The sequence below is a fragment of the Corvus hawaiiensis genome, chromosome 5, assembly GCF_020740725.1.
Source record: "Corvus hawaiiensis isolate bCorHaw1 chromosome 5, bCorHaw1.pri.cur, whole genome shotgun sequence".
NCBI classification, from domain to species: domain Eukaryota; kingdom Metazoa; phylum Chordata; class Aves; order Passeriformes; family Corvidae; genus Corvus; species Corvus hawaiiensis.
In genome coordinates, this window is record NC_063217.1 from 71,414,029 (window position 1) to 71,432,304 (window position 18,276).

At 41.9% G+C, this 18,276-nt stretch overlaps 1 protein-coding gene across 2 annotated transcripts in view; it reads left to right on the forward strand.

The window, feature by feature from the left end:
- The first annotated feature begins 17,627 nt into the window (after positions 1 to 17,627).
- The window catches only part of PRDM5 (PR/SET domain 5), a 60,022-nt gene continuing 59,373 nt past the window's right edge, over positions 17,628 to 18,276 (forward strand). For both annotated transcript variants that reach the window (XM_048305260.1, XM_048305262.1), the window contains exon 1: positions 17,628 to 17,854. In XM_048305260.1, the coding sequence (XP_048161217.1) occupies positions 17,762 to 17,854 (93 nt within the window). In that variant the 5' untranslated portion in view covers positions 17,628 to 17,761. The remainder of the gene's footprint in view (positions 17,855 to 18,276) is intronic.

Genomic DNA, 18,276 nt, shown 5'->3' on the forward strand with positions numbered 1-18,276 from the left:
GGTACCATATTAAGATTGATCAGAAGACACTTGCTGTGTTTCATGTGGTTATTTAATAAATGGAATAGTGGGAATTCAGATTTCTCTGGAGATGATCTCTCTGATTCCTTAAAGGAACTGGCTTCAGTAACAAACATTTGCTGGATTATCATGCCAGGATGTACATGAGCAGTAGGTGACTGCAGCTGGGAATCCTTAAGAACAGGACACTGGTACCAAGGTTAGATCACCAGTTGCCAGGCAGATACTTGCCCTGTATTTCACTGTCCAGAAAGCTACTGAATCCTTAAGCTAAAGACAAATTTTTTAAGCATTTCCCTCTTTACAGCTGCCAGTTGTGTGGGGATCAGCACCCCTTCCACTGGCCTATTACAATGTTTACTTGAAAACACATGTTCCACCACAATTCCAGCTCTGCTTGTTCCCTTTAGCCAGATTTCCCTGCTCGGATATTCACCCAGCCCACTTGGCTTTTCTGCCTGCTAACTCCTTATGTTTGCAGCATGTCACAAAATTAAAAAACTCCCCAAGATGCGTGCATCTGCTATTTCTGAACACTCTGAAGAAAAATGTCGCAACAGTTGTCTTTATTTCCCACTGGAATTCTTCTTTTCCTGAACAGCTAGCTCTGTTTATTCTTCTGGATGAAACTGAGACCATACTAGTACCATATCTACTAATCATTAGGTCTTAATGATCTGAGAGAGGCTATTCTTCGAAGGATAGAGTTAAAATAAGGGCACTGGTTTATACAGTGCAAATATAAGTCAGCCTTAACTGAGAGGAGACTGAAGCAGGTGTTAAAGTAAAACAGGTCTCATCTGCTGAGAAAACTCCAGACTGAGTGTTTATGAAAGCACAGAGCCCACATAAGAAGTCACAGCATGGGCAACATCGAAACATATATGAAAAGAATTTATGAAGAATGTAATAGATGGATACCTGGTGTAAAAGGTCAAAAAAAGCCAGTATATCAAATATATAAAGAAATATACATACAAATATACATAGGGGCTTTTTTAAGCACAAAGCTGGGGAGTTAATTAAAATAGAAACCTAGGCTGGGAAATGGAAGGTTACATGGAGTTCAGTATTCACACTGATGGTATGTGTCCATTTGGGGCAGAATGCCATGCTGGAACATGCAGCTGAGGAACACACGGGGCTGTAGGAAAGCAGCAGAGGTGGCTCACAGGGATGGCAGCACCTCCTTAAGCCTCATCTAGTGCATGACTGTGGAACAGAGGAGAAATCCTCTACAGATGAGGTTTGTTTCAAAGCTGTTAAAGAGTCACTGAGCCATTGCAAACCACAGCAAGATAATCTTCAACACCTTCATCAGTCAAAGGGGGCTTGCCTAATTCTACTGCTTTACTCACTGACAAAGCTGCCTTACCGTGGAAGCTTCAGAGAGCTCAAAATGGTCCATGAGTTACAGAACACAAGGTAAGGTTATGATGCTGGCAAAGCTGCAGAAAAAATCCATCAGTGATACACACAAACATTTCAAGAATTCTACTTGTAGCAACGACAGATCCATATTTGGGTTTTAAGTAGCAATTTTAAGACTGGTAACATATCAGGGAGAAAGCAAATCCTTATTTTGAACAGCAAACGTTTACCTTAGCACTTGGCAAAAAAAGCAATAGTTGTGGCTGCTCAAAGTCCTTTGACTAGTTAGGGTTACCATGTTTGGATACATTCAATTAAATGGGATGTGAAAATGGATATTATTTAATTCATAATTCATTAATTCATAAGCTATGCTGGGGAACTGTGTACCAGGAACCCTGAACTCTTCTTATTCTCCTTGCTCGAAAAGCTATTCAGAAACCTTTGTGACAGCAGAGATTAGCTCTCAAGTTTTGTGGCAATACATGAAGCTGGTCTGACTGAGATTGTCCCAGACGTGCACAGCACAACTGGTGACTTGTGTTCTCAGTTCTACATCTATTCATTCAAATTCCCATTTTCCTTGACGTCCTCTTCCATTTGATGATACTTGCTATTACTTAAAAGGTCTCCTGGCATTCCAGTGATGTTAGAAGGAGGCTAGAGGAATGACTTTTTTATTCTTGACTATTACATGCTCTTTTTTTGTCTCTTACTTCTTGCTGCTGGTTTTCTTTCAAACACTCCTGTGTAGAAGGTGCAGCAGAGTAAGATGCAGAGTTTTGCCCAATAAACTCAGAGCAATTTGTCTCCTGGGAGGTAAGTAAAAAGGATTGTGTTAGAAAACCATGGAGCGGTGGCATATCAGCAAAGCCAACTGAGGCTATAGAAACCGGGGGAAAACCTTGCAAAAACACCTTTCTCTGCTTGCCTTCCCTCTTACATGGACCTTTTAAATGGCAGTATGGGTGCAAAATAAAACCACTCCAAAGAAGGGGGCTTTTTCCATCTGCTTTTACCCCACTTTCACTTATTTGAGCAGCAACATAAAGTGCAAGCCAATTCCACGGGGAAACATCATCCAGAGCCTGGGAAGATGCAGCTGGGCTTCATTAGCAGCCCCATCACTGGGGGCAGGTGACCCTGCTTCCTTTAACGAGCCTTTGTACAGCAACTATGGAAGATGCCTTGCCGGTCCCTGTCCTAGGAGGAGGGCAGATTGCAGTGTGTTGCTAGAGGTAGGTGGGTGGGTCAGTCTATCTTTGCTTTTTTAAGTCTGCTTTTAAGTAAAAGAGGAATGTTCAGACCTGCAGAGGCTTTGTTTTTATGTTTTAGCTCTGCCAGGGAGAGTTACTTGATTTTGTATTGTGATACTGGTATTTCAGCCAGTTGCTTGTGAGTGATTAGTAAATGTGGCCCTATTAAAATAAATATTTCCCTCTTTTTCTTTCCTGTTGTGTGAATAGTGTGAAAAAGCCTGTTTCCTTGTATTAAGTCTCCTGAACCTGCTAACCTTGTGCATAAGAAGTTGAACTTAAGCTATGGTGTCCGACTTCAGAGAGAAAGCAAAAGAATTATCCGAGTCTTTTTCTGTTCTCTGAGCAAACAATGAGTAAGTGCTACATATCACAAATGTGTGTGGAAAATACAATGGCAAAGCTGCTGAAGGGCTGATAGAGAGGAAATAATTAATTGCTGGTTTTTGAGGGTATTATTGCTGTATTGAGACACGCTATGGCTGTGTCTTAATTCTGGGTTTGGATATTCATGTAGTGTGTAACATCTGCTAGAGGTAAGCAGGCACATGCTTAATTGTTTCACTTGATTTAGAGAAATGTAGCAACAGGCAGCTAAAGTGACTGTAAATTTCTGCTCCACTGGCTTAGCTTAAACAAATGCTGACAGGATTATTAAGTATTAATCTTATAATGCATACCTTGCAAAGAGACCGAAATTCTCATTTTAATTGTGTTAAAATCCTTTCTCTAAGTCTAGCAAGACTGGTAGTGAAGATTCTGTCTGACTGGGTTGTAGGATGGGAATAACACCACAGATGGGACACAGTGTTTCAGCTTGATTTGCTTCTAGAATGAAAGTTAAGGAATTATCCTACTAATTCTCAAAGTATGGATTTTTTGGATGGGGGCAAAGAACAGAGAGTCTGGATTATAAAATGATATGATTCTGGTACTCAGGTGTTTAATGTAATTCCTAATTAATACTGATTTTACCTGTGCTGTTCCACATTTGGAATTGCACATTATTTCAGGTGAAAGAGGGATAGAGAACTAAAATGGAGATATTTTGTGAAGTAAATGATTTTAGTCCCCCTCACTCTGCCTCCTGATTTCCTTAACTGTTAAGTAGAAATGAGTGTGTTGTAAATATTGACTTCCCCACTCCCTGCCTTTTCAAGCCACTGTTTTGCAAATGTTGGATTTTCTTGTTGAGCTGCAGCAGCTGTTTCTGGCTGTGTAATTTAATCCTATACGTAGAGGAGAAGCTGAGCTTTTCACATCATTTCCATATTAAAACCAGTAGCTCTGTGTTAGTGAAGAGAGCCTTTCATGGGTTGTCTTGAGGTATTCCATGGATTCCAGAGTCCCTTTAGAGTTTCAGTGAATCCATGAAAGGCTACAACAGCAACTGACACAATTCAGGGATGGTTTAGTCTTCTAAATAAGTGTTTAGACTGGTTTATAAACTTGTGGTATTAATCCTGTCAGAGAAGCAAATTCTTACTTCATTTAACATGTTTGATGGTTCCAAAGCCTACTTTGGAAGAACGCTTTTATCACTTCTCTGGAGTCCACATCACTGGTTATAATAATCATAATCCTCAGCCTGCCTAGACAATCACTGCTGATACCAGGCTGCGGGGGACATCCTCTCTCCCTTCCTTTTTAAAGCTATTTCTTTTGAAGAGAACTGTTACAAATGCAAGTTTAAGTGACCCAGTAACACTGATAAGTTTTGTGGATGCAGCTAGTTATTACTTCCCAGCACAACCTGTCTGTTTAACAAAAAAAGGGACTTACCTATCTCAAAATAGGCACGAGTGAATAATGAGTGTACAGCTGGCATCTGATCTTGCAGCCACTGTGTATTTTGGAAAGTCCACCGATTCACAATTTGGTTTCCACCTGCTGAAAACTGTGTAGAGTTGAGGTACCCTTTGATGAACTGTTAGATAAATGTTTATCGTTCATTTCAAAAACAGATCTTCTTTTCCTCTGAGTATTTTCCTTACTGATCCTATCTACAATGAAGAAAACTGAAAAGGAGCACGTGGAAGGGTTGTTACTTGAATATTTGCTGTTTATAGACATAAAATACTATGGCTGTTAAAAAGGATGTTACATCGCAAAGGCAGATAGCGTGAGGGAGGGATGATGATGGTGGGAGGGTGTCTCAGGCAGTTAACCATGATTCTTATTTTGACCCTTAGTGGAATCAGGACTTGCCCCCTGTGTCCTGGGGAATGAATTAGTTCTTTGAGGACACAGGGATGAGGACCGCTGCTGAGCACAGGCAGGGCTCACACCAGGCTGTGGGCACTCTTGATATTTTTCCTCCCATGCACCCATGCCTGTGCCAGCTGAGATCCTGCCCCATCACTAATACTGTGCTCATTCTCCTTGATTTCCCATTGCACAACTGGGAAGCTGAATGTGAAATAAACACAGATACATTTACTTCAAGTTGCTTGGCATGGTGTTGGAATTAAAAGCTGGAGCCTACTTTCTCCATTTGTTGTTCAATAGGGAATCATTGTTCCTCCTCCTGGCTTTTGTTTTCCCAAGTACCGTCTCTTCATGGCCATTCTTTCACAGACCACGAGTTTTGTTTGGGTTTTTTTTTTTAACATTTGACACATTTAAAGCTAATGGGCAGGTACTCTAAGCTAATGCAGAGATTATGCTGCTCTGGAGAGCTGGCCTGCTCTGTGTGGAGAGAGCGGAACAGCTGCAGACCGCCTGCAGATGTAGACCGGACGGACAGTTGCTCATGAGTGATTCCATTATGTTTCCTCAGATCCCTCTTTGAGTCATGTTGGGCAACTGCTCCTAACCTCTAATGGCTTCCTTATGCTCTCTCCCGCTCTCGTTCAAGCTGTGCAGCTGGCTGCCGGGGGGACAGCACGGTGACAAAGGCTGCTGCAGCACGCTTGGCAGGCAGATGATGCCTGACAGGGCACGGACAATGCAAGGGCGCTTCTTCCTCTGTAATTGGTGGCTGCTGAGGGCTGGGTAATTGGGCTCATGCCCTCTCCAGAGCGGGTGGAGCAGGCTGAAGGACATGGAGAAAAGGCTGCTTTGGTGGGAGCAGTAGGTTAAAGCAAGACACAACTGTTTCTGGATCCTGGGTAGTCATAGGTTCCCTGTCGGTATTGACAAAGGCCCTTTTCTCATTGTGTTTTGGAGCTGTCTGATCACTGTCCTCTGGCCTTGCCCAAGTGGCATCACAGCTGATTGTATAAGAACTCAGTCTAGCGTTCAGGACAGGCTTTGTAGGAGGCTCTGCCCAGAGCTATTGATCAGCCAGCTCCTAGCTCAGACAGAGCATAGGAGAAGTGAAGGAAGACAGGAAAGTTATGAAATCCTTCTTACCAGAACCTTGTGCTGCCTTTATTTCCAAGTGTGCAGGAATTGCTTCCAAGATCATGGCTGTTCCTGAGCTCAGATTGTGCCCTAGCACACAGCTTGTGATGCTGGCACCCACTCACCCTTCTGTAAGAGGTAAAGCTTGACAAAGCTGCTACTTATGTGCTGCACATAGCAGCTAAGTCTTTGTCATCATCATTAAAAGAAACACCAAAATACCTCTGTCATTAAAGAATATAAATCTTTGACAAGAGCATTGAGGTAGGTCTCTCCAGAGCTCTTCCCTCAAACAGCTTTTCAACTCAAACCTCAGGTTTTCTTTGAACAAAGCCTACATCAGACAAACCTCTTGCAACAGAGACAAGAGAGAAAAGACAGGCTAGACATGGGGAAGGGCTTATAAACAAATCCCCTGCTGCTCACTTTGTCCCTGCTCCGAGTCTTGCTTTCAGTCAGCTCTGTGGCTTTCTGGGCTGAAGCCGACTGCAAGTTCATTTTGGCCCCTAGGGAACTTTTCCCATTGTCACTAGGGCTGGTTTCTGGCTTGTCCTGCTGCTCTCGGCTATCTCCTGAGCCTGAGCTGTGTGCCTGTGTCTCCTTGCTGTTTGCTTCCCTCCACTTATCACACCCAGTAGCTCACAAATGAAGATACCACATCTTTTCCCCTGCAGAGGGGCCCACTTTGCTGTGTTGTCCCCTTTAAAGGAAGATAATATATGAAGAGAAACAATTAAATTGTATACTGTCTGTCCTAGCCCCTAACCCAGATATTTTTCTGGAAAAAGAAGGGTTTGTTGTGATAAATGTGAAATGTGCAATATAAATATTTAGCTACTGTTAACTCATCTGTTAATGTTTCCTGCTATTTTTTCAAAGTTGTTTGTGTGCTTCTATGTATGATGTTCCCATCATACAATGCTGTTCTTTTCCATCTCAAAATAAAAACCTATTTTTTTTGAGTTCTTGTATAAAGGAGAAAATGAGCAGTTACCCACACCTCCAGTTTGTGCAAGGTTAATAACTGGGTGGTCTCTTTGTCTTGTTTTTCAGCTGGAATTTGTGCTTTTGAGTCCTGTGTTGGTTTTTTTTTTTTTTGGTGGCCTACGCTGCTTATTTCTGCCAGTTCAGGAGATGTGCTTATAATGAAGAGTTTGGTTTAGTGTTTGGTGTATTTTCTGCATGGGATGCATAATTCTGCTCCCATTTTCTGCTGTTGCAGACCTGTGTGAATGCAAGTGTAGGGGCTTTGATTAAGCAGAAAGATCTGATAGGTGGTAATCAGGTGAGGAGCTCCTGGGAACTGTAACAAGCCTTCATCTGCTAAAGTAATGCAGCTCCCACCGTGCTCTGCATAAATGAGTATAGTTCCCTTTTTCCTGCTCCAGATTAAATCTTCCCAATAAGTGCAGAGAAGTGGCTATGGTGGAAACACCCCTCTGTAAATGAACCACCAGTGTAGTGAGAAGTTACACAAATCTGTAACATCTTCCCAATCCCATGGCACCAGAACAGCAAGACACTTCACAGGACAGGGACAAACAATGATACTGAGGAGGAGGAACGGACATGAAAGAAACAAACTATAATAACAAGAATAGAGGCACATTGTCATTAAATGAAAACATCTTAAACAATGACCTTTCTGACAAACCACAGAAATAGCAAACATGCAGCCTTTTTAATAACTGTTCCATACTGGAGTTTTGCACACATACCCCCTGGAAGCTTAATGCAATCCAAATGTCTGTCCCTTGGACAAGGCCTGGGGGTAAACGCTCTTTGATGCCTGAAGGAACAAGTGAAAGCTTGCAGGTTACCTCAAACTGGCAGGAAACCCATGCTCCTCACTATGCTTCTCTCCATTTCAATGTGAATTTTTAACATTTGATGTTTTCTTCATCTTTTTCATTGTTTCTATGGAAGGGGAAGTGAGGGGAGATGGGGAAGAAGATTTTTGGTAAATGTTTTGTCATAAAAGGTATGCTTAGTGTCTATGCTAAAAACTAGAGTATGCTAAAAACTACTTGTGTGGAATTTTAGTTTGTACTGATGTTTGGCTGCTGCAGCCCTCATCAGTGTCATACTGCATTTGAAATGGATAAATGTCTCCATTGATATGATGACGGGGGTTTTGGATGAGTTGTCCTATTAGGCAAACACTATAAGCTGAAGGGATGGACAAAATACCATGTGGGATGACAGCAAAATCAGTAGCTGTTCTTTCCTAGACCTCTCAAAGCAGTAGATTTCTTATGAAGAAAATAGTCCGATTTTTTTTTTTTTTTTTGGTATATTGAAACCTTTTAAATTCTCACTTCTTTCTAACAGCTTTCATTAACGGGACCTATCAGATCCAATAACCATCTGGCTCTTAAATCAGGGGTCATTATGTGACTTTAATCTCTCATACCAGCATCTATTAATAAATTTTCAAAAGCCAACTGGAGAGCATTAGAGATTAATTGTGTTAAACTAAATATAGACTACTAAGAGTTAAAATACCTGTGATGGACAAATGTTCATCCACATCTATTTAGTGTTTTATTTCAAGCCTTTTAGGTTGTTGTATATTTTTCCTATGTCTTTTATCACAATTCAGTGTTAGTTATTACAAATATTCTCCAACCCTCAGAATTTCATTATAAGTAATGGTTATGCCCACAGTCTCCAAGTCTGTAGAGAGATGAAACAAATTAAAACTAAACTACTGCCAATCTTATTTGATGGTGTTTTATCAGAATTATAATCTATTGTATATACCCCTGTAACTCTTACAGCAGTTTGAAAATTAAATTGAAGTAATGCAGTGTCAAGAAGTATTGCACAAATAATGAAATTCAGCAACTCCAAAGAGCAAAAAGATGGTTTCTCTCCAAGTAAGGTGACAGGGGAAATGAAGACTCTGCTTCTGTTTTCTCCTGGGGGCTCTGGGTGTATAGATGTGGCTATGGGAGGACCAGGTTGGTGGGTTCAGAAATCCACTGGTTAGAGAGGCAGGATCCTACCAGAAACTGCACTTTGAGTGCTCTGCATTCACTGTGCTTCCTTCCCTGCCAATTCTCCCTAGGGCTCCCTTGGTGCTGTAAGGATAACCTCGCTCAAGCACGGATCAGGCACAAGCATGTCAGCTGTGATGTATCCTTTGACTCTGCGCAGGTTAATGCTTTTCATCCCCAGTAACAGAAGAGGGAAGTGTGCCTGGCTGCAGGTTGGTCACAGGCGTGTTGTACAGGGACTAACTGTGGCTGCTCTTTGAGTGCAGACAGGGCTTCTTCCAGACTTTCTGTGATGACTTATTACAGTTTGGGCAGAGTTTCATATAATTTCCAAAAGGGCATGTTAATGTCTTGTACCTCTTGAAAGACACACTTTTAAATAAGATGCAGCTGCCCTGTACTTTCAGCCCATTCCCTTGTTGCCTTATGAGAAAAGATGACTAACTCATTTACGGCAATCCTGAACAGTAATAACTTCAAATTTATGGTGCACCCAGTGTCCAGATGCCTCAGGGCGCCTGACAGGCTATAACTTAAAACATAACTTTAAAAAAACCCCATGTGATTGAGCACAATGGAACCGAGGGAGAAACAGAAACCCTATTGTGTGATAAATAGAACGGCGTCCCACAAACAATCTCCAACCCAAACTCGCTGCAGCCCGGCCCAGGGGGGTGCCATTGTGCTCTCTGAAATGCCAGAGAGGAGCACTCACTGGAGCTAAGGGGAAGCATTTGGACAGGCAAGCTTTGCACATGGAAAAGCAGAACCAGCTTCAGCTTTAGTCCCAGGAGTTGTGGGTTTTGTTAACCAAGGATGAATACTTCAGAAAGGAAGTGGCAGGCATCTCACGGATGTCTTTTATAGCTATTGCTTTGCTTCAAAAAGCCTGCTTTTCAGAGTACACTTAGGCTCTTATTAATCTAATGATTAATCTGTACATACAGACACAAATATTCTTCCATTGGTCCTACTCTACTAATTTCAGATACTTACAGAACTTCTTGTGGACTTTAATCTGCTCTCAAAATCAACTTCTGCCCCAAAGTGCAGGTGTATCAAGAGTTTGAATCGCCTTCTGCTCCTAGTGAACAGTGAAGGTAGCTCCTGAGAGAGGATTTCTCCAATTGCTTCAGTCTCCAGACATCTCTGCTTTGTGAAGCTGAGTAGACCTGTCAAGTTTAAACTGAAGGCTCTGTCTGAAAGAGAGGATTTATCTGAATCATGCTATCCTTACTTGTAAGGAAGGACACATTTCTAATTTTTGCCTTAATTTCGAAAACATAATAATAAGGGAATAAAGAAAAATTATTCAAAACTGAGTAATTTCACTATGAAGTATTTGTAAGAACACAACTTAATCTTTGAAATAGCTGTTGGTTTTCTTCATTTTTCCTTTATCATTTGTTTTTCCAATGTGCAAAAGTAAATTTACAATTGATCCTTGCAGACCTTGGCAATAATATCCAAAAATCATTTGAGCCAGAGTCATAGACTTGATGATTCTTATTATTTTTAGAGTCTAGTCTGACATCTTGATGTTTGGGACAGAGCTGCTGAGTACCCCTGGTGTCAGATGGAACATAACGAGGATGAGAGTTTTTAAATGGAGGAATTCAACAGAGAAGCCTTTTTCAAATGCTCATCCTGCACGGTTTAATGAGAACTTAACTCCTGACAAATGTTGCTGGTTTGATTTTTTTTGGTTGGTTTTTGTTAGGCTCAGTTCATCTTAAACATGCATGTGGTGCCCCTGATTATGCAGGCCCTTAAGCTTTATAAAGCAGTTCATGCCCAAAAGTATTGGTGAAGCTGGTTCTGCTGAGGCCTACAGGTAGAAAACTCCCAGATTCGTTTAAAATTTTTATATTCAGAGCTACCTGCTCTTTCTCAGAACAGAACGTGTGTTTGGATGGAGTGGAGCTAACATCCACAGAGCAGTTTAAGTGTCTGTCCTCTAGGCTTGTGGTAAAGCAGTAAGAATTTCCCATTCTTCCAGAGGAATTTGTTAAGAGTCCTGAGAAGGAAGTATCTCTGGGGGGAAAATGTTGTTAACTGAGAAAGTGACTTCTGTAGAGGGCAGGCAGGGAGGAGAGTGAGAAGCAAAAAATGCATTAAGGTATGTTCAGAGTAGTTGTTGTCCATTCTTAAGTCAATAGCTCTCACTTTGGTGTGTGCTATTGCCTCTTAGGACATGGATGTCAAATTACATGGTGTGTTGATTTCAGCTGTTCTAAAAATAACTAAAACTCAGGGGAAAAAAAAAATCCAACAGCATTACAAGTAATATCCCAGTTCCCAGATCCCTGGTGTCTGTGGGAATTCCCCTTGCATTTCAAATCTACTGCCTCCACCCCTAATGGTTTGGCCACTTGGGTTTTGTGTAGTATCTCAAGTCAAATACCATTGATATCTGTGAATTTAACACTTCATAAAAGAGGTGTGGGGGGGAATAAATAATTGGGATCTGTAAATACTGGAGGCATGTGCTGGTCCTTGAAACATGGTCTCTTTGAATTCAAAGTGTACAAGTGGTGCACTGAAGAGGATTCACAGAAGAAGTTTTAGGTTCTTTGAAGGGGATGAGGGGAAGCTGAAAGCTGAGGGTGTTTTTCCAGCAGAAAGGAATACTGAAATGCCAAAATGAAGACAAGATGTGAGTAAAAAGACTGGAAAGGGGTCAGAAGGGAAAGCAGCTGGTATGACAACTGCAGTGCAAGACTTGAATATAGAATCTGGTCTATTGCCTCTTAGGTGAACCTGGGAATTAGGTTTAGCCCCCCCAACAAGGTGATGCAGATCCGTTGGTGTTCCCATTGCCTGTAGGCCTTAGAGCAAACTGTTCTCTTCTGGGACCAGGTTTCCTGACCAGGGGAATTAAGTTGCTCCAGCTCCCAGTTGGAAGAAGTGAACACATCTGTAGTGTGGATAATTGGGGGGGTTTAAGCCCTCCACCAGTGGGTCAGGCACAGCTGAATATGAAAGGTAAGAAGGTAGTGGACACTCACCCCGTTAAAAAGAGGGTAACTCAAATGCTGTTTTTCTGAGACTGGGAAGAAGAGAGGGAGGCCAAAGCACATAATAATCATGTGAAAGATGACCTGAGACAATTCTCTGAGCAAAGGACAGCACAGATTGTGAAAATGTGTGCTCAGAATGGCAAAATGAATTTTCCATAGCCAGCAGTTCTGAGAAATACCTTCTGTGTGTACATAGCCATTCTCCAAGGATTTAAAAACATTCTGTGAAGCAGCTTAATGATACTCGAAGTAGTGGAGATTCATGGAGAAGTGAAAATATGAATATCCAACACTACCTGGCAGACATGAAAGGCAGAGGTCAGTCATGAGACTTGTCATCCATCTGCTAGAATAATATCAGCAAACCACTGTGAGTTCATAGTAGTCAGCTGTCTTCCTGCTACAGGAAAACCCAACATGGTGTCCCAGCTTCATGTCCTGTTGAGGAATGGTGGAAAAATACTTCACAGCATTAAAGCTCTTTCAAGGTTTTAGAAAGAATTTGTTGTATGGCTGGACTGCCAAATATGATGAGTTAATGACTGGCACAGAGCAGGTACTGAAAGGGAGACTAATTTCAATGTTTTTTCAACAAATAAAACTAGAATGCACAGAGCGGGAATCAGCTTGGTGATGAAGCTCTTGTTCCATGAAGATCCCTCTCAAGATTAGGTAGCAAGTAGAAGAGGAAGCAGGCAAGTTTAAGGCTTATTGCTCCCAGAAGGAGCACAGGATCAGCTCCAGAGAAGGCTGTAATGGGAAATGGGGCCTGGGAAGGAATAACCTTTATGCAACAGGGCATGTATGGGAATGGTTAGGACTGAAGGAAGTAGCTCACCAGGGAGAGGCTGGATCTGGGAAGTCACTTTCCATTAATGAAGGAAAGGCTGAGTTGATCCTGAAGGGGCTGACAGGAAAAATGGGGGAGGGGGGTACGTCAATTTGGGAAGTCGCTCTCAAACTGAAATGAGACGTTCCTGAGGAAGACACTTTTAGGGTGTGGCCCAGTTCATGTGCTACTACATAAAGTGTTTCTGTCAGTTGCTGTCTCTGAAGAAATTAATAGAGATGGTTTACACTAAATGTTTTAAAATAAGTATTTTTAACCCTTCTCTACTTGCTTTTTAGACTTCTTTCCTTTATCACTTTTAGGTCTATCACTGTGAAACCTGAATTACTAGCTTAATCTGCTACTTATTTTAAATTTTGTCTTTTTCTTTTAAACCCTAGTTTAAAACCCTCTCAAACAACAGAAGTGAACACTTAATATGCCATCAGCTGGGGAATGTAAATACAAATGCATGTCTGAATTTTAGTATATTCAAAGGGGAAGTAGAAAAATTTTAACTCTCTAATCCTGGCACCAACTTCTAGAATTTCGTATTTCTGAGAGAGATATTCTGGCAGTAACTACTCTGTGCATGTAAGCAAACAATGAGACATAAGTTTAAAACCAATCTGATAATTTAAAGTTTTGCATGACCTTGAGCATCACAACACAAGAAGTCTACGTTAGTCTACAGAAAACCCAAAAAATGAACTGTGCATTGATTAGAAGAGAGATTTTGCTAGGGAAATAATTTTTTTAGTTGCAGTGTTCGCTGAATTAAAAAAACTTCAAAAGAATCAGTGTAGAAAAAAAAAAACAACAAAACCACCCCACCAAAAAAAAAAAAAAAAAAAAACCCAAAAAACCCAAAACAAAATAAAAAAAAAAAACCAAAAACCAACTAATCCTTAAAAATAGCTCTGAAAGGAATTTTGCTCAGCAAATCAAAGCACATCAGGAAAAGAACAACTTAAGCTTCTCAGAGCACCAAAAAACACAGACAAAACAAACACTGTTACAACTGGAAAAGACCCCGAGACACTGAGTAGATGGGACTTTTTGTCATTTTTAAAAGGCACATTTAATTGTTTCAGAAAGTAGATTGTTTTACATAAAAGAGATTGAGTTTTTAGTTGGTAGTTTGACATATGGTTTGACTCCATGTCAACACAATTTGTTCCAGGTCCTTACGAGTCCCTGTGCCTGGTGATTATGGTGGCAAGGTTGCCATTGTCCCCAACACAGGGCAGGCTCTAAAGGTGTGTTACTAAGCTCTGGTAGATTTTTTTTCTAAGTGGAACTCTGTACAACTGAGAAAAGGAAAAAAACCTCAACTCTGAGAGGTCTGTATGCTATTCCTCTTCCCATCTTTCACTGAGACTCTGCCATGAGACAAGCTGGAACCTTTCCTTTCTGAACACTTTCAGTGCAAAACGAGTCAGTGCAAACCCCATTTCCATCCTGGTCCAGGCACTGCCGTGTGGAAGGTCTGGGAAGTCACCGTGAAAAAAAGAACAATGGTCCCAAATGAAGTTAAGGACTTTGTACCTAGTCAGAGAAAGGGGCTTGGCAAATTCCAGGGAAACACCTGACTGAAACCCTTGCATTCCTGGTCAAAGCTAAGCATTATTTGCACACTGGAAATGTGCAGGTATACATGAACTAAGAGGAAACAGTCTGACAATATTGTACATGTCCTGCACCTGGGCTACAACCCAGATAAGACAAAGATTTGCTTTGAAAGAGCAGTCCTGATCATACCAGGTTAAGAGGAATTGGATGAGGTTGGAGAGGAGATCCATAGATTCAGGAAGGATGTTTTCAAAACATCCCTGCAAACTTGGTTAAACTGCAGTGCAGAAATGTTTTGTGGACTAGTGGACGTTCAAACTGGGAGGGAGGAGCCATTTTCATGAATAACACCCTTTCTCAGGTGTATCAGCTGCCAGAATCTAATTCTAGCATTGCTATGGATGCTGGAAAAGTTAATATTTTAATACTGGTTGATGCAAGGAACCCTTGAAAGGATTAAAAAACTCTTAGCCTCTCTGATTTCTGTCCAACTGCCTGCCGAGCAGGGGGAGGGAGGATAGAAATGTGAAGTCCCTGAAAAGTTTTAGAGATGATACTACACCATCTAAACAAGGGATTAGCAGTGAAAAGCCATCCTTTCTTCTTGGAGAACACATTTTCCTTCTAAGCTGCTGGACACTTCAGGGGCTGGCATGTTTACTTCTGGCATCTTGAAGACCGTTTTGGTCTTAGATCCTTTTGTTTGTTAGAATGTGACATATTGAGTATGACACTTAATTAGCTGCTCCTCGAGTGGAGGGAGCAACATACCGTGCCTCTGGTATGATGTTGCAACGAGTACTGTAACTCCAGACAAAAACTCTTGCAATTATTTTGTTTGTCACCACAGGTGGATTCCTGCCACGGCATTTCATTTGGGGCACAGCAGCTTTCATGACTACGGAAGAGCTTCCATCTGAAAATACCTTGTTCCCTTTCCAAGGAAGTTATGCAAATGAATTTTGACAGTGTAAGGCTTCAAATCTGAAGGCTGCTGGATGCTCTTGTGTTTCTCCTTGGGGTTCTGTATAGAGCCATGCAGAAAGAGAGGGCCAACATGTTCAGTTTTTGTGTGCTGCATTGCAAATGAGTTACAGCTTTAGGGTCAATGGCTGATTAAACTGAGAAAAGTGTATTTTGCTACAGGTGGACAGGCAGTTGTGAATATGTGATCAATGTCACACCACCAATACACTATGAAAGAAAAGACTGGTGACACTTTTGTCCAGTGCTACAGCATTTTTTTTCTAAGTTGTTCAAACAGAGTAAGACACAGGTAACTGCATTCCACATTAGAATAATAATGGCTGAAATTTACAAAAAACCCCCCAGTTATTATGTACTTAAAGAGCTTAAAACCAAGACACAAATGCATCTGAATTGTGCTGTATTATTACCTTGAATATCATGTAGAAGAAATCTTTTGAGTTTCAAAATGAAGGACCCCCAAGTGATTTTTTTTTTCTCTTCTAAAGAGAAAAATACTGAGGCCTTCATAAAGTGTAAAATGATTTTAGAATATTCATGACCTTTGGAAAAGGTCAGAGACAGGCAAAATGATGCCAACATTTTAATCTGATATATATTAAGAAAGACTGGCATCCAATCAAAGAAGTGTTCTGGTCTCCAAAAACATTATGTTCAATTATGCATGTGAAACCTTTCGAGCTGGATCTTAATAAAAAGAATAGTTAAATTTTGCTCTTAGCTGTAAAACTGAAGCAATTGCCCCAGGCAACTTATTTTCTGTCAGTTCAATTTATTTGTTTTTGAGATGGTAGAATTTTTATTTCTATAGATTTTGATGCTCCCTTTTTATTACTAAATTAGTAGACAGTGTCCAGGCTATCAGTCAAGGTGTAAAATCTATGTGTCTGGCACGTTTTCATTCTCAAAATTATTCTTTCAACCATGTTGTTGGAACCTTTCATCCTTTTTTCTTGTCAAATTAAGGGTTTCATCAAATTTACCAGAGCATTTGCTCATATATTGAATATCATGCAGTATTGTATAAACTTCTCTGTATATACATGCATGTTGGTGGGAATATACATCACATTTGTAAATATTTTTTCTTATAAAGCTTTATGATAGCTAAATTATGGCACTGTAGATGATAAGCACAAAAAGCCATCATTGTGTGCAAATATATAGAAAGGAACAAAAAGTAGTCAAAGGGAGTTGCATGTTCAGCTAGATCTGGCTTTTTAAAATTTAATTTCTCCCTAAATGCCCACCTAGGGGTGGGCAGAGATCCAACTGATCCAAAGCACTTTCATGATGATCTGTCCACTGTCATGTGGTAACTAAAATTCAGGACATTTTTTTTATTCCTTCCAAATGACACCAACACAAATTTTTTCTAATGCTTGGGTGGAAAACTAGGAGCTTTTAATATTTAACTTCTACTATTAATACATCTGTTAAGGTAGAAAGAGGTAGAGAGAAAAGAGGTTGTTACGCTCCAGTGGTTTAATTATTATTATTAGCAGCATGATTTTAAAATGTATCTATAAATAGTTTTTTTCCCCTTTTCTTCCTTTTCCTTCTGGTTGCCTCACATGCCTTCACACTTATTTTTAATTCCATAATCAGATATAACCAACTCCTTTTCCCAGCTGCACCCCCACTTCAGTTTAGAGAGCAACAATATGAGTATGGCATCAATGAAAATCCCAAAAATCTCCAAGAAAGCTATTCAGCTTTCTAGAAGGTGGTCAGTGTATATTGTGCATATATATAATGCACATTTATAATCTATATTGTAGTTTTGTGAAAAAATACTGGTGTGATATTAGTCACCTGCTGAAATCGAACTTCTCCTCTCTTTTCGACGGCATTTTGTATAGTTCTAATCAGAAAACCACGTCTTTGCTGGGTATGTTGTAAGAATATACAAAATGTTTATTCTTTAGACAAAAAGTGTCACGTTTGCATGTTCATAAGGATGCTCAATTTCTGGCTTTAGATCCGCGTTCCCTCAAAACCAACCCCCGAAAGTGAAGGATTACTTGGTTTCGAAGCGAAGCTGCCTTCACGCATTTGGTGGAACACAAAAAAGGGGGATAAATCCGAGCGGGACACCGCCGCCCTCCGCCGTCCCCTCACGACGCCGCCATGGCGCCGTTCCCGCCACTGCCCCGCCGGGCGCGCGCGCCCCCTGCGGCCGCCCCGCCCCGTCCCGCGCGCTGGCCCCTCCCCTCAGGAGCCGGGAGAGCCCCGCATCCAGCCCCTCTTCCTGCCCCCTCCCCCGGTCTCTCGCTCGCTGCTCCCGGTGGGATGGAAGTCCCCCGTAAGCCTCTTCCTTCTCCCCGGTAGCAGGCGGCGGGGCCCGAGTTCGGTGCAAAAATGCTGGGCATGTACGTGCCGGATAGGTTCGCCCTGAAGTCGTCCCGGGTGCAGGACGGGATGGGGCTCTACACGGCCCGCAGAGTGAAGAAGGTGGGTGATGGCGGGGGGACGGCCTCTCCCGGCCCGGCGGGGAGCGGCTGCCACGTATCACCGGGGAGCTGGGCGGCTCTCCCGCCCCTCTGCCTCGCTCCAAGTTCGCCTCAGCCGCGCTGTGCCCGCCCGGGCTCCCTCTGCTCACGGGAGGCACCGCCCGGCCGCTCCCCCCTCTCGCTTCAAGGAGCCTCCCGGGGCGCTGCCGCCTCAGGCGGGAAGGGGCGCGGGGGCCGGCGGAGGATTAGCTCTGAGGAATTTTATTTTCCCCGTTTTGTGACTTTTTTTAAAACTTTTTTTTTTTTTTTTTTTTTTTTTTTTTAAACTTGGTGTATGTGTCTGGCACAGCTGTGAGGGCAGCGCTCCCCCGGGCGGGACCGCCTCCCTGACGGTCTGCACTCTGAGGGGAGGGGGAGCCGCCC